Source organism: Heptranchias perlo, chromosome 19, assembly GCF_035084215.1.
Source record: "Heptranchias perlo isolate sHepPer1 chromosome 19, sHepPer1.hap1, whole genome shotgun sequence".
Taxonomy (NCBI): domain Eukaryota; kingdom Metazoa; phylum Chordata; class Chondrichthyes; order Hexanchiformes; family Hexanchidae; genus Heptranchias; species Heptranchias perlo.
In genome coordinates, this window is record NC_090343.1 from 45470294 (window position 1) to 45494733 (window position 24440).

Genomic DNA, 24440 nt, shown 5'->3' on the forward strand with positions numbered 1-24440 from the left:
GGGGAGTGGGACTAATTGGGTAACTCTTTCAAAGAGCCAGCACAGGCAGGGTGGGCCGAATGGCCCCCTTCTGTGTTGTATCATTGCATCACTTGGCAGTCCTGAAGTTCAATCTTGCAGTGGCAGTGACTGTAATTGCTCCACCGGTGCTGCAGATGTCGCTGTGCAGGGAGGTCAGGTGCCACAGCCGGCTGAGGACCCTCTGCTATCAGCCGCTGTTTGTTTGTATCTCGGTCCATGAGTGGCCTGGGGGAGAGTAGTGGCCGGAGCGGTGTGTGTGCTGGAGCCGGCGGCGGGGTCCGGGGGAAGGGGATGAACGAGGAGTACTTCGGGAGCGCTGCGGACTGGGAGGAGCAGGATGGCTTCACGGTGAGGGCGAGGCCCCGCATCCGCCTCATTCTGTTCAAAGCTAAAGGAAAGGCCGCGAATGGCGGAGAGGCGCCGTGAGGGAGGTGGGCGGGGGACAACGGCCGTGGGGAGGGGCCGGGCGGAGAGGCGGGGCCAACGGCCGTGGGGAGGGGCCGGGCGGAGAGGCGGGGCCAACGGCCGGGGGGGAGGGGCTGGGCGGAGAGGCGGGGCCAACGGCCGGGGGGAGGGGCCGGGCGGAGAGGCGGGGCCAACGGCCGGGGGAGGGGAGGGGCTAACGGCAGGAGGCGGCGGGGCACCAGACCGTGTCTGACCTCCGCTTCAGAGTGATTGATGGCCAGAGACCCAATTCCAAAATATTTCACCCTTCCAAGGCCATTTCCAATTTCCTCGCGCCCATGTTGCCCCCAGCCCCACATCTGTTGCCCCCGACCCTCTGCCTCCTTCTCCCTTCCCCTCATCCCCTTTCCTCTGACCCCCCCCCGTCTCCTTCCCCTCTGCATCCCCCCCCCTCTCCTTCCCCCCCCCCCCCCCGCCGTCTCCTTCCCCCCCCCCCCCCCCGTCTCCTTCCCCCCCCCCCCCCCCCCCGTCTCCTTCCCCCCCCCCCCCCCCCCCCGTCTCCTTCCCCCCCCCCCCCCGTCTCCTTCCCCCCCCCCCCCCGTCTCCTTCCCCCCCCCCCCCCGTCTCCTTCCCCCCCCCCCCCGTCTCCTTCCCCCCCCCCCCCCCCCCCCCGTCTCCTTCCCCCCCCCCCCCCGTCTCCTTCCACCCCCCCCCCCCCCGTCTCCTTCCCCCCCCCCCCCCCGTCTCCTTCCCCCCCCCCGTCTCCTTCCCCCCCCCCCGTCTCCTTCCCCCCCCCCCGTCTCCTTCCCCCCCCCCCGTCTCCTTCGCCCCCCCCCCCCGTCTCCTTCGCCCCCCCCCCCCCGTCTCCTTCGCCCCCCCCCCCGTCTCCTTCGCCCCCCCCCCCCCGTCTCCTTCCCCCCCCCCCCCCCCCCCGTCTCCTTCCCCCCCCCCCCGTCTCCTTCCCCCCCCCCCCGTCTCCTTCCCCCCCCCCCCCCCCGTCTCCTTCCCCCCCCCCCCCCCGTCTCCTTCCCCCCCCCCCCCCTGTCTCCTTCCCCCCCCCCCCCCCGTCTCCTTCCCCCCCCCCCCCCCGTCTCCTTCCCCCCCCCCCCCCCGTCTCCTTCCCCCCCCCCCCCCGTCTCCTTCCCCCCCCCCCCCCGTCTCCTTCCCCCCCCCCCCCCGTCTCCTTCCCCCCCCCCCCCCCGTCTCCTTCCCCCCCCCCCCCCGTCTCCTTCCCCCCCCCCCCCGTCTCCTTCCCCCCCCCCCCCCGTCTCCTTCCCCCCCCCCCCCCGTCTCCTTCCCCCCCCCCCCCAGTCTCCTTCCCCCCCCCCCCCCCCCGTCTCCTTCCCCTCGGCGTCCCCCCCCCCGTCTCCTTCCCCCCGTCTCCTTCCCCTCGGCGTCCCCCCCCCCGTCTCCTTCCCCTCGGCGTCTCCCCCCCGTCTCCTTCCCCTCGGCGTCCCCCCCCCGTCTCCTTCCCCTCGGCGTCCCCCCCCCGTCTCCTTCCCCTCTGCATCCCGTCCCCCCCCCGTCTCCTTCCCCTCTGCATCCCCCCCCCCCCCCCGTCTCCTTCCCCTCTGCATCCCCCCCCCCCCCCCGTCTCCTTCCCCTCTGCATCCCGTCCCCCCCCCGTCTCCTTCCCCTCTGCATCCCCCCCCCCCCCCGTCTCCTTCCCCTCTGCATCCCCCCCCCCCCCGTCTCCTTCCCCTCTGCATCCCCCCCCCCGTCTCCTTTCCCTCTGCATCCCCCCCCCCCCCCCCCGGTCTCCTTTCCCTCTGCATCCCCCCCCCCCCGGTCTCCTTTCCCTCTGCATCTCCTTCCAATTGCTGAGGTCCGGCAAAGCCTCGTTTTAAAAATTCTCATCCTTCCATTCAAATCCCTCCATGGCCTCGCCCCTCCCTATCTCTGTAACCTCCTCCAGCCCTACAACCCTCCGAGATCCCTGCGCTCCTCGAATTCTGGCCTTGTGCATCCCTGATTTCCATTGCTCCTCCATTGGTGGCCGTGCCTTCAGCTGCCTAGGCCTGAGCTCTGGAATTCCCTCCCTAAACTTCTCCACTTCTCTCTCCTCCTTTAAGATGCTCCTTAAAACCTACCTCTTTGACCAAGCTTTTGGTCACCTGTCCGAATATCTCTTTATGTGGCTTGGTGTCAAATTTTGTTTGTTCGCTCCTGTGAAGCGCCTTGGGACGTTTTACTATATTAAAGGGGTTATATAAATGCAAGTTGTCGTTGTGTAACCAAGACTGTTAATATTTATGGGCGACTCCAACAAATGTGTAAATTTGCACCTATTAATGAGGAACTCGTTAATAAAATTTAACAGCTTTAATCAAGGAGACAACTTTTACTCGATTGGGGTGTCAGCTCAGGACCTGAGTGTGCTCTCACCAGAGTGTGACAAAGCAAAGTGTGCACTCCTCCTGCACAAATAAGTATTAAAATGTGTAATTGCCTCACTGCTCCTGGGCTCGAGAGGAGATTGAAGAATGGAGGGTAGGAATTGAGAAAGAATTGCGCGATATACAGAAATAATTACCTGGTTGACATCACAAGTTCAGAACTCGGTGCAAGAAGTTCAGTGTTGCCTGTGCTGTTCACTGCATGTTTGGACATAAAGTGCCAGTAGTTTTAGACAGTGACAGTAACTGAAAGAGTAAATTGCTTCAATCTCACTCGTTTCCATTTTTAAAATTTTGTTTTGCTAATGGAGACTTATGAAAAATACAGTGTTAAATCTGCAAAGGACAGCTGCTTTGTGACAGATCATAGTGGTTTTCAAATGTTTCTGAATTGGGGGGTGGTGTTAATACTCTCACACTCCCAGGGACGCTCTGCGGATACTCTCACACTCCCAGGGACCCCCTGCCATTACCGACACACTCCCAGGGACCCCTATAATCACTGACACACTCCCGGGGACCCCCTGCCAACACTTGACACACTGCCGGGGACCCCCTGCCAACACTTGACACACTCCCGGGGACCCCCTGCCAACACTTGACACACTGCCGGGGACCCCCTGCCAACACTTGACACACTGCCGGGGACCCCCTGCCAATACTGTCCCACTGGCGGGGACCCCCTGCCAATACTGTCCCACTGGCGGGGACCCCCTGCCCATGCTGTCCCACTGGCGGGGACCCCCTGCCAATACTGTCCCACTGGCGGGGACCCCCTGCCAATACTGTCCCACTGGCGGGGACCCCCTGCCAATACTGTCCCACTGGCGGGGACCCCCTGCCAATACTGTCCCACTGGCGGGGACCCCCTGCCAATACTGTCCCACTGGCGGGGACCCCCTGCCAATACTGTCCCACTGGCGGGGACCCCTGCCCATGCTGTCCCGCTGGCGTCGACCCCCTGCCCATGCTGTCCCGCTGGCGGGGACCCCCTGCCCATGCTGTCCCGCTGGCGGGGACCCCCTGCCCATGCTGTCCCGCTGGCGGGGACCCCCTGCCCATGCTGTCCCGCTGGCGGGGACCCCCTGCCCATGCTGTCCCGCTGGCGGGGACCCCCTGCCCATGCTGTCCCGCTGGCGGGGACCCCCTGCCCATGCTGTCCCGCTGGCGGGGACCCCCTGCCCATGCTGTCCCGCTGGCGGGGACCCCCTGCCCATGCTGTCCCGCTGGCGGGGACCCCCTGCCCATGCTGTCCCGCTGGCGGGGACCCCCTGCCCATGCTGTCCCGCTGGCGGGGACCCCCTGCCCATGCTGTCCCGCTGGCGGGGACCCCCTGCCCATGCTGTCCCGCTGGCGGGGACCCCCTGCCCATGCTGTCCCGCTGGCGGGGACCCCCTGCCCATGCTGTCCCGCTGGCGGGGACCCCCTGCCCATGCTGTCCCGCTGGCGGGGACCCCCTGCCCATGCTGTCCCGCTGGCGGGGACCCCCTGCCCATGCTGTCCCGCTGGCGGGGACCCCCTGCCCATGCTGTCCCGCTGGCGGGGACCCCCTGCCCATGCTGTCCCGCTGGCGGGGACCCCCTGCCCATGCTGTCCCGCTGGCGGGGACCCCCTGCCCATGCTGTCCCGCTGGCGGGGACCCCCTGCCCATGCTGTCCCGCTGGCGGGGACCCCCTGCCCATGCTGTCCCGCTGGCGGGGACCCCCTGCCCATGCTGTCCCGCTGGCGGGGACCCCCTGCCCATGCTGTCCCGCTGGCGGGGACCCCCTGCCCATGCTGTCCCGCTGGCGGGGACCCCCTGCCCATGCTGTCCCGCTGGCGGGGACCCCCTGCCCATGCTGTCCCGCTGGCGGGGACCCCCTGCCCATGCTGTCCCGCTGGCGGGGACCCCCCTGCCCATGCTGTCCCGCTGGCGGGGACCCCCTGCCAATACTAACACAATCCCAGTGATCCGTTTGAATTAAGGTCCAGCAGACAGTCTCAGCTACAGCAGGAAATGGTTGCACTGGTGTACAGCATGGGAATAATGTGCTACTGCACGAAGAGCAGCAAAATTCAGAAATTAAATGATTTCCAGGACCTCCTGGGATCCTGTATTGTCCCCAGTTTGAAGCCTATGGCCTGCTAGTCCTGTACATTTGTTTCTTTATCATCTCCCCCTCCACCCCTGCCAAACTGCTCCCCTCTCCCAATGGCATTGGCCCATGCTGGGATATGGCTCCATAGGTACCAGCAGCCCCATGGTACCCGGTCAATGGTGCCATTCTGCATATTCATTGGATGACCATTTGACCAGTGGAGACACCACAGCGGAGCCCGATACTGTTCTTGACCCAACATCTCCACGTGTGTGCTTCCAGTGATGGTAACTGGATAACGGTCAAGATTGGAGACTCTGGCTGATTTTCCCCTTACTAACCTTCTGCTGCCATCCTAACCAAGAGCTAATCCAGCGCAGGGGATGAACCTGGGAACCTCCTGATCTCAGTGACCTGCTGGGAGACCAATTTTGGAATAAAAAAAAATAGAACCTGCATTTATGTAGGGCCTTTCACAACCTCAGGACATCCCAAAGTGCTTTACAACGAATGAAGTACTTTTGAAGTGTTGTAATGTAGGAAAGCAGCAGCCAATTTGCACACAGCAAGATCCCACAAACAGCAACGAGATAACGACCAGATAATTTGTTTTAATGATGTTGGTTGAGGGAAAATACTGGCCAGGACACCGAGGAGAACTCCCCTGCTCTCCTACGAAATAGCACCATGGGAACTTTTGCATCCACCTGAGAGGGCAAATGGGGCCTTAGTTTAATGTCTTCGCCAAAAAAACAGCACCTCCGACAGTGCAGCACTCCCTCAGTACTGCACTGGCGTGTCAGCCTTGATTTTGTACTCCATTCCCTGGAGTGGGACTTGAACCCACAACCTTCAGACTCAGAAGGTGATCATTCCGTTTGGGTTTTGAAGGGTCAGAGTTGAAGCTTAAATCAGTATCTTCAGGGGAGGGGGAGAGAAAACTAGAAAAAGAGAGAGTGTGCTAGGGAAGCATGTCGTCGGCCTGACTAACAATTTGATATCCCCACACAGCACGATGAAGAAGATGGGGACGGTGAAGATGATGCAGAGGTGCAGCAGGAGTGCCTTCAGAAATTCTCCAGCCGAGATTACATAATGGAGCCGCCTATCTTCAACACACTGAAACGGTAACTGAAACCCATAGTTATGCACAAACCTGGTGCCACACCCAGCACTGTGCCGGCCACACCCGGCGCTGGTCACACCCGGCGCTGTGCCGGCCACACCCGGCGCTGGTCACACCCGGCGCTGTGCCGGTCACACCCGGCGCTGTGCCGGCCACACCCGGCGCTGGTCACACCCGGCGCTGTGCCGGCCACACCCGGCGCTGGTCACACCCGGCGCTGTGCCGGCCACACCCGGCGCTGGTCACACCCGGCGCTGTGCCGGCCACACCCGGCGCTGGTCACACCCGGCGCTGTGCCGGCCACACCCGGCGCTGGTCACACCCGGCGCTGTGCCGGCCACACCCGGCGCTGGTCACACCCGGCGCTGTGCCGGCCACACCGCCGTGCCGGCCACACCCGGCGCTGGCCACACCCGGCGCTGTGCCGGCCACACCCGGCGCTGTGCCGGCCACACCCGGCGCTGGTCACACCCGGCGCTGTGCCGGCCACACCCGGCGCTGGTCACACCCAGCACTGTGCCGGCCACTCTGTGGGCAGAAGTAGTTTTCTTATCCCCTTTGAGTACATTTTATCTCTGAAATTAAAAATGGAACAAGTTTCTGTTCAAAAAAATCCTATAACCACAGCAATGCGCTCTTTCAATCTGTTCCCTCGGATTCTCCTTATAACATTTAGGTCGCAGACTCTGTGTTGTACAGATGATAATGTACAAACTACAAATGTTTGAACAGATACAAGGGCGATCCCGTTCTCCAAGAGTTAAGCCCGCTCTATAACCTCTGGTCATTCTACTGCCTCCTGCCCTTGTGGTGCAGTTCCCTCAGTGCCACACACCTGTTCTTCATGTAAGGACCTGGGCTGTGAGTGTCCCTGGTTGAGATCAGCTAATTTGGCACAGACCAGTATTGTGTGCCTCAGTGCTGCACTGGGCGGGGTCTTTACCCGCTAGACCATTGGGGAGCTCGGAATTGAATTTTAAGCTGGAGCAAGAGGATCAACATCCAGGGCTGGGTCTGACATTGATCCATGCACTGGCAGCCAGCGACAACTGCTGGCTGTCCTGGGGCGTACGCCTATTCTGAGATCCAACCTGGCTGCCAATCCATTGGAGGGAAAAGATAAATGTCTCCTCGCAAGTGAACAAATACTGAAAGTATTCTCACTCCCTTCCATCTCCACCCCCGCCCCCACCACCCAAAATAACAAGGTTCCCTTTAACATCTTTTTTCTTTAATTTCTGTTGGTTTGTGTTCTATTTTTGTATAATCAGTAGTGTACACAGTGAACTGAAGTGGTCCCAGAGCAGAACCCTCTGGGACACCGCTACCCACTTCCAACCATTCTGAGAAAGTGCCTTTAACTCCCCCTCTCCGTTAGAATCATAGAAAGGTTAGATTCGGCCCATCGAGTCTGTGCCGGCTCTATGCAAGAGCAATCCAGCTAGTCCCACTCCCTGCCCTATCCCCGTAGCCCTGCAATTTTTTTCCTTTCAAGTACTTATCCTGTTCCCTTTTGAAGGCCATTATTGAATCTGCCTCCACCACCCCCTCGGGCAGTGCATTCCAGACCCTAATCACTCACTGTGTAAAAAAGTTTTTCCTCATGTCACCTTTGGTTCTTTTGCCAATGACATTAAATCTATGTCCTCTGGTTCTTGACCCTTCCGCCAATGGGAACAGTTTCTCTCTATCTACTCTGTTTAGACCCTTCATGATTTTGAATACCTCTATCAAATCTCCTCTCAACCTTCTCAGTTCCAAGGAGAACAATCCCAGCTTCTCCAGTCTATCCACGTAACTAAAGTCCCTCATTCCTGGAATCATTCTAGTAAATCTCTAATGCACCCTCTCAAAGGCCTTCACATCTTTCCTAAAGTGCGGTGCCCAGAACTGGACACAATAGTCCAGTTGTGGCCAAACCAGTGTTTTATAAAGGTTCATCATAACTTCCTTGCTTTTATATTCTATGCCTCTATTTATAAAGCCGTTTTCTCTCCTCTAACCAGTTTTTAATCCATTTTGCTCTCCTCCCCTTAATTCCATACCCCTTAATCTTCTCCAACACTCTCCTGTGTGGTACCTTATCAAAGGCTTTCTTCTACTGCATTTCCCCCCCTCCATCATATCCGTCAACTCCTCAAAGAACTCATCAGGTTTGACAGGCGTGATCTTCCTTTCTGAAATCCCTGTTGGTTGCTTCTAATTATTTCCCCTCATCTAGATATTTATAATTTCATTTTTTAATTAAAGATTCCAAAATTTCCCCTCCAACGGATATTAATCTGTCTGGCTTGTAATTACCCGGATTAGTTCTGTCTCCCTTTTAAAAAAAAATGGATACTACATTGGCCATTGTCCAGGCCCCTGGCCCATGTCCACATTCTCAACACTACCCTAATTTCAAGGCTGCTATTTTTTCACCTATATCCGAAGCATTGATGTACACTCCCTTTTTACACAACATGTGGAGATGGGTTTGAAATTCAGTCTAGCTTTTGGTATCTTGTTAGTTGGATAAAACTCTTTCAGTAACTCAAGACTCTTAAGACCAGTGAACTGAAGTCGCCCCAGCACTGAACCCTGTGAGACCACTGATACCCACTTCCAACCACTCTGAGAAACTGCCCGTAACTCCTACTCTCTGTGTCCTTCCTTCAGACCAGGTTTTCATCTAAATTTTCTACCCTTCCCCTAATTCCATACCCATCGATCTTGTTCCATAGTCTCCTGTGTGGGCATCTGTATTTGTCAAAGGCTTTCCGGAAACAAAAGGCTGGAACGCTGGCCTGCAGTATGTGTTTCTGACCACAGGGTGGCACCAAACCTCCAACTATTTTATCTACGCAACAAGAAATCCTAATCCAGACATTCAACAATGCTCATTCTGCAGATGTTACACACTGGTACAAGTTATTGAAAAGTTTTTATCCAACTAACAATATACAAAACCTGGATTGAAAATCAACTCCACCCCACCCGCCCATGGTAAAAAGGGAATGTTTACTGTTTTTAATCCAGTGTCCGATGAGTTTTTCCTGACCCATATCAGTCAGCAGAGTCTGAGAAAAATATAGGAGTTCAACACCCACACACTGACCCCTAGAGCTGACCCTGGGCCGTGTGGGATAGGATAGTGACTGACCCTGGGCCGTGTGGGATAGGATAGTGACTGACCCTGGGCCGTGTGGGATAGGATAGTGACTGACCCTGGGCCGTGTGGGATAGGATAGTGACTGACACTGGGCCGTGTGGGATAGGATAGTGACTGACACTGGGCCGTGTGGGATAGGATAGTGACTGACCCTGGGCCCTGTGGGATAGGATAGTGACTGACACTGGGCCCTGTGGGATAGGATAGTGACTGACCCTGGGCCGTGTGGGATAGGATAGTGACTGACCCTGGGCCGTGTGGGATAGGATAGTGACTGACCCTGGGCCCTGTGGGATAGGATAGTGACTGATCCTGGGCCCTGTGGGATAGGATAGTGACTGACCCTGGGCCCTGTGGGATAGGATAGTGACTGACCCTGGGCCCTGTGGGATAGGATAGTGACTGACCCTGGGCCGTGTGGGATAGGATACTGACTGACCCTGGGCCGTGTGGGATAGGATAGTGACTGACCCTGGGCCCTGTGGGATAGGATAGTGACTGACCCTGGGCCGTGTGGGATAGGATAGTGACTGACCCTGGGCCCTGTGGGATAGGATAGTGACTGACCCTGGGCCCTGTGGGATAGGATAGTGACTGACCCTGGGCCCTGTGGGATAGGATAGTGACTGACACTGGGCCCTGTGGGATAGGATAGTGACTGACCCTGGGCCGTGTGGGATAGGATAGTGACTGACCCTGGGCCCTGTGGGATAGGATAGTGACTGACCCTGGGCCCTGTGGGATAGGATAGTGACTGACCCTGGGCCCTGTGGGATAGGATAGTGACTGACCCTGGGCCGTGTGGGATAGGATAGTGACTGACCCTGGGCCGTGTGGGATAGGATAGTGACTGACCCTGGGCCGTGTGGGATAGGATAGTGACTGACCCTGGGCCGTGTGGGATAGGATAGTGACTGACCCTGGGCCCTGTGGGATAGGATAGTGACTGACCCTGGGCCCTGTGGGATAGGATAGTGACTGACACTGGGCCGTGTGGGATAGGATAGTTACTGACCCTGGGCCGTGTGGGATAGGATAGTGACTTACCCTGGGCCGTGTGGGATAGGATAGTGACTGACCCTGGGCCCTGTGGGATAGGATAGTGACTGACCCTGGGCCGTGTGGGATAGGATAGTGACTGACCCTGGGCCCTGTGGGATAGGATAGTGACTGACCCTGGGCCGTGTGGGATAGGATAGTGACTGACCCTGGGCCGTGTGGGATAGGATAGTGACTGACCCTGGGCCGTGTGGGATAGGATAGTGACTGACCCTGGGCCGTGTGGGATAGGATAGTGACTGACCCTGGGCCCTGTGGGATAGGATAGTGACTGACCCTGGGCCGTGTGGGATAGGATAGTGACTGACCCTGGGCCCTGTGGGATAGGATAGTGACTGATCCTGGGCCGTGTGGGATAGGATAGTGACTGACCCTGGGCCCTGTGGGATAGGATAGTGACTGACCCTGGGCCGTGTGGGATAGGATAGTGACTGACCCTGGGCCGTGTGGGATAGGATAGTGACTGACCCTGGGCCGTGTGGGATAGGATAGTGACTGACCCTGGGCCCTGTGGGATAGGATAGTGACTGACCCTGGGCCCTGTGGGATAGGATAGTGACTGACCCTGGGCCGTGTGGGATAGGATAGTGACTGACCCTGGGCCCTGTGGGATAGGATAGTGACTGACACTGGGCCGTGTGGGATAGGATAGTGACTGACCCTGGGCCCTGTGGGATAGGATAGTGACTGACACTGGGCCCTGTGGGATAGGATAGTGACTGACACTGGGCCGTGTGGGATAGGATAGTGACTGACCCTGGGCCCTGTGGGATAGGATAGTGACTGACCCTGGGCCGTGTGGGATAGGATAGTGACTGACCCTGGGCCGTGTGGGATAGGATAGTGACTGACCCTGGGCCCTGTGGGATAGGATAGTGACTGACCCTGGGCCGTGTGGGATAGGATAGTGACTGACACTGGGCCGTGTGGGATAGGATAGTGACTGACACTGGGCCCTGTGGGATAGGATAGTGACTGACCCTGGGCCCTGTGGGATAGGATAGTGACTGACCCTGGGCCGTGTGGGATAGGATAGTGACTGACCCTGGGCCGTGTGGGATAGGATAGTGACTGACACTGGGCCGTGTGGGATAGGATAGTGACTGACCCTGGGCCGTGTGGGATAGGATAGTGACTGACACTGGGCCGTGTGGGATAGGATAGTGACTGACCCTGGGCCGTGTGGGATAGGATAGTGACTGACCCTGGGCCCTGTGGGATAGGATAGTGACTGACCCTGGGCCCTGTGGGATAGGATAGTGACTGACCCTGGGCCCTGTGGGATAGGATAGTGACTGACCCTGGGCCGTGTGGGATAGGATAGTGACTGACCCTGGGCCGTGTGGGATAGGATAGTGACTGACCCTGGGCCGTGTGGGATAGGATAGTGACTGACCCTGGGCCGTGTGGGATAGGATAGTGACTGACCCTGGGCCCTGTGGGATAGGATAGTGACTGACCCTGGGCCCTGTGGGATAGGATAGTGACTGACACTGGGCCGTGTGGGATAGGATAGTTACTGACCCTGGGCCGTGTGGGATAGGATAGTGACTTACCCTGGGCCGTGTGGGATAGGATAGTGACTGACCCTGGGCCCTGTGGGATAGGATAGTGACTGACCCTGGGCCGTGTGGGATAGGATAGTGACTGACCCTGGGCCCTGTGGGATAGGATAGTGACTGACCCTGGGCCGTGTGGGATAGGATAGTGACTGACCCTGGGCCGTGTGGGATAGGATAGTGACTGACCCTGGGCCGTGTGGGATAGGATAGTGACTGACCCTGGGCCGTGTGGGATAGGATAGTGACTGACCCTGGGCCCTGTGGGATAGGATAGTGACTGACCCTGGGCCGTGTGGGATAGGATAGTGACTGACCCTGGGCCCTGTGGGATAGGATAGTGACTGATCCTGGGCCGTGTGGGATAGGATAGTGACTGACCCTGGGCCCTGTGGGATAGGATAGTGACTGACCCTGGGCCGTGTGGGATAGGATAGTGACTGACCCTGGGCCGTGTGGGATAGGATAGTGACTGACCCTGGGCCGTGTGGGATAGGATAGTGACTGACCCTGGGCCCTGTGGGATAGGATAGTGACTGACCCTGGGCCCTGTGGGATAGGATAGTGACTGACCCTGGGCCGTGTGGGATAGGATAGTGACTGACCCTGGGCCCTGTGGGATAGGATAGTGACTGACACTGGGCCGTGTGGGATAGGATAGTGACTGACCCTGGGCCCTGTGGGATAGGATAGTGACTGACACTGGGCCCTGTGGGATAGGATAGTGACTGACACTGGGCCGTGTGGGATAGGATAGTGACTGACCCTGGGCCCTGTGGGATAGGATAGTGACTGACCCTGGGCCGTGTGGGATAGGATAGTGACTGACCCTGGGCCGTGTGGGATAGGATAGTGACTGACCCTGGGCCCTGTGGGATAGGATAGTGACTGACCCTGGGCCGTGTGGGATAGGATAGTGACTGACACTGGGCCGTGTGGGATAGGATAGTGACTGACACTGGGCCCTGTGGGATAGGATAGTGACTGACCCTGGGCCCTGTGGGATAGGATAGTGACTGACCCTGGGCCGTGTGGGATAGGATAGTGACTGACCCTGGGCCGTGTGGGATAGGATAGTGACTGACACTGGGCCGTGTGGGATAGGATAGTGACTGACCCTGGGCCGTGTGGGATAGGATAGTGACTGACACTGGGCCGTGTGGGATAGGATAGTGACTGACACTGGGCCCTGTGGGATAGGATAGTGACTGACCCTGGGCCGTGTGGGATAGGATAGTGACTGACCCTGGGCCCTGTGGGATAGGATAGTGACTGACCCTGGGCCGTGTGGGATAGGATAGTGACTGACCCTGGGCCGTGTGGGATAGGATAGTGACTGACCCTGGGCCCTGTGGGATAGGATAGTGACTGACCCTGGGCCCTGTGGGATAGGATAGTGACTGACCCTGGGCCGTGTGGGATAGGATAGTGACTGACCCTGGGCCCTGTGGGATAGGATAGTGACTGACACTGGGCCCTGTGGGATAGGATAGTGACTGACCCTGGGCCGTGTGGGATAGGATAGTGACTGACACTGGGCCCTGTGGGATAGGATAGTGACTGACACTGGGCCCTGTGGGATAGGATAGTGACTGACCCTGGGCCCTGTGGGATAGGATAGTGACTGACCCTGGGCCGTGTGGGATAGGATAGTGACTGACCCTGGGCCCTGTGGGATAGGATAGTGACTGACCCTGGGCCCTGTGGGATAGGATAGTGACTGACCCTGGGCCCTGTGGGATAGGATAGTGACTGACCCTGGGCCGTGTGGGATAGGATACTGACTGACCCTGGGCCCTGTGGGATAGGATAGTGACTGACCCTGGGCCCTGTGGGATAGGATACTGACTGACCCTGGGCCCTGTGGGATAGGATAGTGACTGACCCTGGGACGTGTGGGATAGGATAGTGACTGACCCTGGGCCCTGTGGGTAGGATAGTGACTGACCCTGGGCCGTGTGGGATAGGATAGTGACTGACACTGGGCCCTGTGGGATAGGATAGTGACTGACCCTGGGCCCTGTGGGATAGGATAGTGACTGACCCTGGGCCCTGTGGGATAGGATACTGACTGACCCTGGGCCCTGTGGGATAGGATGGTGACTGACCCTGGGCCGTGTGGGATAGGATAGTGACTGACCCTGGGCCGTGTGAGATAGGATAGTGACTGATCCTGGGCCCTGTGGGATAGGATAGTGACTGACCCTGGGCCCTGTGGGATAGGATAGTGACTGACACTGGGCCGTGTGGGATAGGATAGTGACTGACCCTGGGCCGTGTGGGATAGGATAGTGACTGACCCTGGGCCCTGTGGGATAGGATAGTGACTGATCCTGGGCCCTGTGGGATAGGATAGTGACTGACCCTGGGCCCTGTGGGATAGGATAGTGACTGATCCTGGGCCCTGTGGGATAGGATAGTGACTGACCCTGGGCCCTGTGGGATAGGATAGTGACTGACCCTGGGCCCTGTGGGATAGGATAGTGACTGATCCTGGGCCGTGTGGGATAGGATAGTTACTGACCCTGGGCCGTGTGGGATAGGATAGTGACTGACCCTGGGCCGTGTGGGATAGGATAGTGACTGACCCTGGGCCCTGTGGGATAGGATAGTGACTGACCCTGGGCCCTGTGGGATAGGATAGTGACTGACCCTGGGCCGTGTGGGATAGGATAGTGACTGACCCTGGGCCCTGTGGGATAGGATAGTGACTGACCCTGGGCCCTGTGGGATAGGATAGTGACTGATCCTGGGCCGTGTGGGATAGGATAGTGACTGACCCTGGGCCGTGTGGGATAGGATAGTGACTGACCCTGGGCCGTGTGGGATAGGATAGTGACTGACACTGGGCCCTGTGGGATAGGATAGTGACTGACCCTGGGCCCTGTGGGATAGGATAGTGACTGACCCTGGGCCCTGTGGGATAGGATAGTGACTGACCCTGGGCCCTGTGGGATAGGATAGTGACTGACCCTGGGCCCTGTGGGATAGGATAGTGACTGACACTGGGCCCTGTGGGATAGGATAGTGACTGACCCTGGGCCCTGTGGGATAGGATAGTGACTGACCCTGGGCCCTGTGGGATAGGATAGTGACTGACCCTGGGCCGTGTGGGATAGGATAGTGACTGACCCTGGGCCGTGTGGGATAGGATAGTGACTGCCCCTGGGCCGTGTGGGATAGGATAGTGACTGACCCTGGGCCCTGTGGGATAGGATAGTGACTGACCCTGGGCCCTGTGGGATAGGATAGTGACTGACCCTGGGCCCTGTGGGATAGGATAGTGACTGACACTGGGCCGTGTGGGATAGGATAGTGACTGACACTGGGCCCTGTGGGATAGGATAGTGACTGACCCTGGGCCGTGTGGGATAGGATAGTGACTGACCCTGGGCCGTGTGTGATAGGATAGTGACTGACCCTGGGCCGTGTGGGATAGGATAGTGACTGATCCTGGGCCCTGTGGGATAGGATAGTGACTGACCCTGGGCCCTGTGGGATAGGATCGTGACTGACCCTGGGCCCTGTGGGATAGGATCGTGACTGACCCTGGGCCCTGTGGGATAGGATAGTGACTGACCCTGGGCCCTGTGGGATAGGATAGTGACTGACACTGGGCCCTGTGGGATAGGATAGTGACTGACCCTGGGCCCTGTGGGATAGGATAGTGACTGACCCTGGGCCCTGTGGGATAGGATAGTGACTGACCCTGGGCCCTGTGGGATAGGATAGTGACTGACCCTGGGCCCTGTGGGATAGGATAGTGACTGACCCTGGGCCCTGTGGGATAGGATAGTGACTGACCCTGGGCCGTGTGGGATAGGATAGTGACTGACCCTGGGCCGTGTGGGATAGGATAGTGACTGACCCTGGGCCCTGTGGGATAGGATAGTGACTGACCCTGGGCCCTGTGGGATAGGATAGTGACTGACCCTGGGCCGTGTGGGATAGGATAGTGACTGACACTGGGCCCTGTGGAATAGGATAGTGACTGACCCTGGGCCCTGTGGGATAGGATAGTGACTGACCCTGGGCCCTGTGGGATAGGATAGTGACTGACCCTGGGCTGTGTGGGATAGGATAGTGACTGACCCTGGGCTGTGTGGGATAGGATAGTGACTGACACTGGGCCCTGTGGGATAGGATAGTGACTGACCCTGGGCCCTGTGGGATAGGATAGTGACTGACCCTGGGCCCTGTGGGATAGGATAGTGACTGACCCTGGGCTGTGTGGGATAGGATAGTGACTGACACTGGGCCCTGTGGGATAGGATAGTGACTGACCCTGGGCCCTGTGGGATAGGATAGTGACTGACCCTGGGCCCTGTGGGATCGGATAGTGACTGACCCTGGGCCCTGTGGGATAGGATAGTGACTGACCCTGGGCCCTGTGGGATAGGATAGTGACTGACCCTGGGCCCTGTGGGATAGGATAGTGACTGACCCTGGGCCCTGTGGGATAGGATAGTGACTGACCCTGGGCCGTGTGGGATAGGATAGTGACTTACCCTGGGCCGTGTGGGATAGGATAGTGACTGACCCTGGGCTGTGTGGGATAGGATAGTGACTGACCCTGGGCCCTGTGGGATAGGATAGTGACTGACCCTGGGCCCTGTGGGATAGGATAGTGACTGACCCTGGGCCGTGTGGGATAGGATAGTGACTGACACTGGGCCCTGTGGGATAGGATAGTGACTGACCCTGGGCCCTGTGGGATAGGATAGTGACTGACCCTGGGCCCTGTGGGATAGGATAGTGACTGACCCTGGGCCCTGTGGGATAGGATAGTGACTGACACTGGGCCCTGTGGGATAGGATAGTGACTGACCCTGGGCCCTGTGGGATAGGATAGTGACTGACACTGGGCCCTGTGGGATAGGATAGTGACTGACCCTGGGCCCTGTGGGATAGGATAGTGACTGACACTGGGCCCTGTGGGATAGGATAGTGACTGACACTGGGCCCTGTGGGATAGGATAGTGACTGACCCTGGGCCGTGTGGGATAGGATAGTGACTGACACTGGGCCCTGTGGGATAGGATAGTGACTGACCCTGGGCCGTGTGTGATAGGATAGTGACTGACACTGGGCCGTGTGGGATAGGATAGTGACTGACCCTGGGCCGTGTGTGATAGGATAGTGACTGACCCTGGGCCGTGTGGGATAGGATAGTGACTGATCCTGGGCCCTGTGGGATAGGATAGTGACTGACCCTGGGCCGTGTGGGATAGGATAGTGACTGACCCTGGGCCGTGTGGGATAGGATAGTGACTGACCCTGGGCCGTGTGGGATAGGATAGTGACTGATCCTGGACCCTGTGGGATAGGATAGTGACTGACCCTGGGCCGTGTGTGATAGGATAGTGACTGACCCTGGGCCCTGTGGGATAGGATAGTGACTGATCCTGGGCCGTGTGGGATAGGATAGTGACTGACCCTGGGCCCTGTGGGATAGGATAGTGACTGACCCTGGGCCGTGTGGGATAGGATAGTGACTGACCCTGGGCCGTGTGGGATAGGATAGTGACTGATCCTGGACCCTGTGGGATAGGATAGTGACTGACCCTGGGCCGTGTGTGATAGGATAGTGACTGACCCTGGGCCCTGTGGGATAGGATAGTGACTGACCCTGGGCCGTGTGGGATAGGATAGTGACTGACCCTGGGCCCTGTGGGATAGGATAGTGACTGACCCTGGGCCGTGTGGGATAGGATAGTGACTGACCCTGGGCCCTGTGGGATAGGATAGTGACTGACCCTGGGCCGTGTGGGATAGGATAGTGACTGACCCTGGGCCCTGTGGGATAGGATAGTGACTGACACTGGGTCGTGTGGGATAGGATAGTGACTGACCCTGGGCCGTGTGGGATAGGATAGTGACTGACACTGGGCCCTGTGGGATAGGATAGTGACTGACCCTGGGCCGTGTGGGATAGGATAGTGACTGACACTGGGCCCTGTGGGATAGGATAGTGACTGAGCCCGTTTTGTGTGGGATTTTAAAAAATTATTCGCTCATGGGATGACAAGGCCGGCATTTATTGCCCATCCCTAATTGCTTTTCAGTAGGTGGTGATGAACGGCTTTCTTGCACTACTGCAGTCCGTGTGGTGAAGGTTCTCCCACAGTGCTGTTAGGTTGGGAGTTCCAGGAATTTGACCCAGCGACGATGAAGGAACGGTGATATATTTGCAAGTCGGGATGGTGTGTGACTTGGAGGGGAACGTGCAGGTGGTGTTATTCCCATGTGCCTGCTGCCCTTTACCTTCTAGGTGGTAGAGGTCGTGGGTTTGGGAGGTGCTGCCGAAGAAGCCTTGGCGAGTTGCTGCAGTGCATCCTGTGGATGGTACACACTGCAGCCACTGTGTACCGGTGGTGAAGGGAGTGAATATTTAGGGTGGTGGATGGGGTGCCAATCAAGCGGTTTGCTTTGTCCTGGATGGTGTCGAGCTTCTTGAGTGTTGTTGGAGCTGCACTCATCCAGGGAAGTGGAGAATATTCCATCACACTCCTGACTTGTGCCTTGCAGATGGTGGAAAGGCTTTGGGGAGTCAGGAGTCACTCACCGCAGAATACCCAGCCTCTGACCTGCTCTTCTAGCCACAGTATTTATATGGCTGGTCCAGTTAAGTTTCTGGTCAATTGTGACCCCCAGGATGTTGATGGTGGGGGATTCGGTGATGGTAATGCTGTTGAATGTCAAGGGGAGGTGGTTAGACTCTCTCTTGTTGGAGATGGTCATTGCCTGGCACTTGTCTGGCACGAATTTACTTGTCATTACCAGCCCAAGCCTGGATGTTGTCCATGTCTTGCTGCATGTGGGCACGGACTGTCTCATTATCTGAGGGGTTGCGAATGGAACTGAACACTGTGCAATCATCAGCGAACATCCCCATTTCTGACCTTATGGTGGAGGGAAGGTCATTGATGAAGCAGCTGAAGATGGTTGGGCCTAGGACATTGCCCTGAGGAACTCCTGCAGCAATGCCCTGGGGCTGGGATGATTGGCCTCCACGAACCACTACCATCTTCCTTTGTGCTAGGTATGACTCCAGCCACTGGAGAGTTTTCCCCCTGATTTCCATTGACTTCAATTTTACTAGGGCTCCTTGGTGCCACACTCGGTCAAATGCTGCCTTGATGTCAAGGGCAGTCACTCTCACCTCACTTCTGGAATTCAGCTCTTTTGTCCATGTTTGGACCAAGGCTGTAATGAGGTCTGGAGCCGAGTGGTCCTGGCGGAACCCAAACTGAGCATCGGTGAGCAGGTTATTGGTGAGTAAGTGCCGCTTGATAGCACTGTTGACAACACCTTCCATCACTATGATAGTGACTGACCCTGATTGTTCCTGTTTAATTTCCCCAGGTATTTCCAGGCAGGGGGCTCTCCGGAACATGTGATCCAGATGCTATCTGAGAATTATACAGCGGTGGCACAGACTGTTAACCTGCTGGCAGAATGGCTCATTCAGACAGGTAACTCCTGGCCAGTACTGGGTAAACTGGTAAAGATGAAAAATGCAAATTGAGCATTTCTTTGAGGGATTGAGGATAACTCACTGACCTTTTCTTGTGGAGGGAATCAGATCCTTTCCGCTGGTTCTCTCTCAGCCCTCTCTCAGGTGAGCCCGTGTTGCTATGAGCAGTTGCTGCCAGTGATTTAAGAGGGGTTCTGGCTCATTTCACCTCTGATTTTCTCTCTCCATCAGCCCTCCATAAGACTGGGAATGAAAGAGTGTGGGAGAGTGATGTTTTGCCACCTTGTGTTGGCATTTCAGCATGATTCCCCCCTTGGTAACCCACTAACAGCGATGTGTAAGGTACTTCCTGGATGGGGAGTATTGGCCTTGGGTGATAAGGGCCAGATTCAGTTGTCTTAGTGACATTGCTTAATTGGTGTAATTTCTCCACTGGAACCAAGTTGAAATTATGGTAGTTTAAGTTATTAGTGTACTGTGTAATTTTGATGAAAGGCAACACCTGAAGCCTTTCTCTTTCAGACAGTGTTCAACCTATTGAGTATTTATTGCATTTTCTGTATTTATTTCTGTTGCAATTATGTTATGGAAGGCTCTTTCCTTGGAGCTAATTGGGCTGTGTCTGTCAGTTCCTTCTGTCTGATTGGGCTGTGTCTGTCAGTTCCTTCTGTCTGATTGGGCTGTGTCTGTCAGTTCCTTCTGTCTGATTGGGCTGTGTCTGTCAGTTCCTTCTGTCTGATTGGGTTGTGTCTGCAGGGCCCTTCTGTCTGATTGGGTTGTGTCTGTCAGTTCCTTCTGTCTGATTGGGTTGTGTCTGCAGGGCCCTTCTGTCTGATTGGGTTGTGTCTGCAGGGCCCTTCTGTCTGATTGGGTTGTGTCTGCAGGGCCCTTCTGTCTGATTGGGTTGTGTCTGCAGGGCCCTTCTGTCTGATTGGGTTGTGTCTGCAGGGCCCTTCTGTCTGATTGGGCTGTGTCTGTCAGTTCCTTCTGTCTGATTGGGTTGTGTCTGCTGGGCTCTTCTGTCTGATTGGGTTGTGTCTGCAGGGCCCTTCTGTCTGCTACCATCATCGTCCCTCTGAGCTATGGGTGGAGCTGGTCGGGTTGTGCTGTGCCCTCATGTCCCTGTGTCTGGCTAGCCTGGATTATGACGTCCAAGTCCTTGGGACTGGTTGAGTTGGATTGCTTCCCACCTCCAGGTCCATGAATTTCTGTGGTTTGGGCTTTGTCCCTCAAGTCCTTCTATCTGGCTGCATTGAGTTGTGTTGCCGAAGTTTGGTTGGGTTATACACGCCCATATGCTTGTTTTTATTTGTTTGAAATCTGTTCTAGTTTGTGCTTCTTTCCTTCTCAGGGGTGGAACCATCACACGTTCAAGAGACTGTTGAAAACCATTTGAAGAATTTGCTGATCAAACACTTTGATCCTCGGAAAGCTGATTCCATTTTCACAGAGGAAGGGGAGGTAATGTTCTGAAAACTTTAACCAAAATTTGGTCATGTTTTTATGGTACATTACACACAAAGAATGGTTCAACAGAAAAAGATCTGCAAACACAACAGATACTCTACAGCATGATACTCCAATGAGAATAGACTGATGCAATTGCGGTACATCATCGTGTCACCTCCTCCCCCCCGCCTCCTGCTCTGCTGCCCCTCCTTCCATGTGGATTGAGCTGTGTGGTGCCCTCAGTTCATTCTCTGAGCACCCGGCTTCAACTCTGAATGGGCAGAAATCCAGGACACTGCGTCACTGGAAGTGAGGAGGTTCCGATCAGGAAGGGGATTGACAAAGTTAATCCCAGCAAATTGCTCACTAAGGCGAAGAGGAACCCGAACTTGTTGGGATCCTGGTATAGGAGGTATTTTCTGTTGTTGGAGAGGTTTCTCTTTAGACTTACAATGGTTGACATTCTTTCTGCCTCTTTTATATGTACCAGCCAATCTCCTGTGGCATTGCATTGACATGTAGTCTTCAGCTGAAGCAGGTTTAGAGGGCAGGGGAACCAGTGGATCAGGGATCTCTGCCGTAATTCAGCTCTCATTGTAAAGTCATACATCCTGTTCTTACTTTTATATTTCCATTCTAAATTCCTTTATCCACATTTATAATGGAAGCTGCCTATGTAAACTTGTCACGCTGATGGGGATGCAGTGCCTCCCTTGGTAGATTGGTGTAACTCAGCAGATTTCTTCTTTTGTTCCAGTATTCCTTATATTTTGATCTACTGTTGGAACACTTCTGAAATCATAGAAATTTCAGCACATTCGGCCGATTAGTGCCCCTGAATCAGTGCTAGCTCTTCAACTAGAGCTATTTACTCTAATCCCAGAAAGTGCCGTGCAGCTGCTGTCAGCTGGGGCTGCAGTCCTGTAATATAAAAGCACCTTGGACTTTGGCTGATCCTTAATAACCGCTCTCATTACCCTGTACCTGGTTCTTAACCACGTTGCCTCCAAAGGTTGACCTCTCCTGTTACGAAGGCCTCTGACCTGGTAGAGTGTTAACAAGGCTGACAAAATAATCAAGGACTTTTTACATTGTTACCTTTGCTTATCAGGTTCAGCCTCTCTTTTGAGGTAAGCACTTCTTTCAAATATCTACTCATGTTTAACCCTATCTTGGCGAATTCACACTTGCAGCTTCTTTCCACACATTCAAATGCCAGAGAACACAAGCCTAAAATGAATAAGTTAGGAGTAAGAAGGGAGTGAAATGTAAATTGTTAACCTCAAGGGAGATAGGGTCATGGGCTGAGTGTTTTTTTATTTGTTCATGGGATGTGGGTGCGCTGGCGAGGCCAGCATTTATTCCCCATCCCTAATTGCCCTTGAGAAGGTGGTGGTGAGCCGCCTTCTTGAACCCCTGCAGTCCGTGTGATGAAGGTTCTCCCACAGTGCTGTTAGGAAGGGAGTTCCAGGATTTTGACCCAGTGATGATGAAGGAACGGCGATATATTTGCAAGTCGGGATGGTGTGTGACTTGGAGGGGAACGTGCCTGCTGCTCTTGTCCTTTTAGGTGGTAGAGGTCGCGGGTTTGGGAGGTGCTGTCGAAGAAGCCTTGGCAAGTTGCTGCAGTGCATCCTGTGGATGGTACACACTGCAGCCACGGTGTGCCGGTGGTGAAGGGAGTGAATGTTTAGGGTGGTGGATGGGGTGCCATTCAAGCGGGCTGCTTTATCCTGGATGGTGTCGAGCTTCTTGAGTGTTGTTGGAGCTGCACTCATCCAAGCAAGTGGAGAGTATTCCATCACACTCCTGACTTGTGCCTTGTAGATGGTGGAAAAGCTTTGGGGAGTCAGGAGGTGAGTCACTCGTCACAGACTACCTAGCCTCTGACCTGCTCTTGTAGTGCAGTATTTATATGGCTGGTCCAGTTAAGTTTCTGGTCAATGGTGACCGCCATGATGTTGATGGTGGGGGATTCTGCGATGCTAATGCCGTTGAATGTCAAGGGGAGGTGGTTAGACTCTCTCTTGTTGGAGATGGTCATTGCCTGGCACTTGTCTGGCACGAATGTTACTTGTCAAGCCTGGATGAAGTCCATGTCTTGCTGCATGCGGGCTCGGACTGCTTCATTATCTGATGAGTTGCGAATGGAACTGAACACTGTGCAATCATCAGCGAACATCTCCATTTCTGACCTTATGATGGAGGGAAGGTCATTGATGAAGCAGCTGAAGATGGTTGGGCCTAGGACACTGCCCTGAGGAACTCCTGCAGCAATGTCCTGGGGCTGAGATGATTGGCCTCCAACAACCACTACCATCTTCCTTTGTACTAGGTATGACTCCAGCCACTGGAGAGTTTCCCGTTGACTTCAATTTTACCAGGGCTCCTTGGTGCCACACTTGGTCAAATGCTGCTTTGATGTCAAGGGCAGTCACTCTCACCTCACCTCTGGAATTCAGCTCTTTTGTCCATATTTGGACCACGGCTGTAATGAGGTCCGGAGCCGAGTGGTCCTGGTGGAACCCAAACTGAGCATCGGTGAGCAGGTTATTGGTGAGTAAGTGCCGCTTGATAGCACTGTCGACCACACCTTCCATCACTTTGCTGATGATTGAGAGTAGACTGATGGGGCGGTAATTGGCCGGATTGGCGTGAGTTGCAGGGGAAGATGATTGATTGAAAATCAGTTGTCCTCTCTTACTGTTTACTTGTTTCTAACTGAACCCCACCTATGACAGATTGAAATGTCCTGAATTGAATCACATATAATGAATGGATCCTGGTTACAGCAATCAAACTGAGCAGTAACTCTCCAGCTATCAGTGAAAATCACCTCTGTAAAATGTTTGTAAAGTAACAAAAAGATGATCTGTCTGTATCTGTGTATATGGAATGAATATATATGATACAAAAATAAAAGGAATCTCGAGGTTAGCACGTGTCCATCATACTGCAGACATCCCACTTATTACAGCTGCAAAGCAAAGCCACTCATTGACCTGGAACCTGAAATTTACAAGCAGCTAACAGTTGCTTACTGATTGACCTCAGGGGTTTATAAGTGGCTGTAGTTACCTGGATATGTCTGTTTTGACCACTTTTCAGAAAGGACAGGCCAGATTAGCATCTAAATATCACAACCCGTACTCCAAACCCATGAGCAATGCCACGGGAGATCGACCGGTAATAAACAAGGACAATGGTTAAAGGTCAAGAGAGCAGGAGGAAATTTAGGGACAGGTGAGTGCTGGGGAAAGCTGCAGATACGGGAACGGAGGAGGTTATGGAGTGATTTGAGAGAGATGTTTAAAATTATAAAGGGATGGGACGGAGATAGAATCAGACTATTTCCAGTGGTTGAAGACTCTAATAAAAGGACATCGTTATAAGATTAAATGTAAGAGATTTAGGACAGACAGCAGGAGAAACATTTTTTACACGGAGGGTTGTGAGGCCGTGGAATGCACTAGCGATTGAAGCAGAGACCATGTCAACATTTAAGAATAGGTTAGTGGTTGAAGAAATGGGGAATAAAGTACGCACATGGGATTAGGACTGCTGGTTGGGCCGAATGGCCTCTTTCAGTGTTGTAATTTTTATGTAAAAGTTGAAACAGTGATGCAATGCATTACAACATTAGTACAGGTATTGTTTCAGAGAGAACAGATGGAGATTAGAGTGTGTTGTGAAAAGTCATTTAAACAGTCTATGCAGCA

At 55.4% G+C, this 24440-nt stretch overlaps 1 protein-coding gene across 1 annotated transcript in view; it reads left to right on the top strand.

Annotated features, from left to right (window-relative positions):
- Positions 1–206: 206 nt before the first annotated feature.
- nelfcd (negative elongation factor complex member C/D) overlaps positions 207–24440 on the top strand; it is a 46446-nt gene continuing 22212 nt past the window's right edge. The window contains exons 1-4 of the mRNA XM_068000672.1: positions 207–369; positions 5912–6027; positions 19161–19270; positions 20624–20733. Coding sequence (XP_067856773.1) covers positions 238–369; positions 5912–6027; positions 19161–19270; positions 20624–20733 — 468 coding nt within the window. The 5' untranslated portion in view covers positions 207–237. The remainder of the gene's footprint in view (positions 370–5911; positions 6028–19160; positions 19271–20623; positions 20734–24440) is intronic.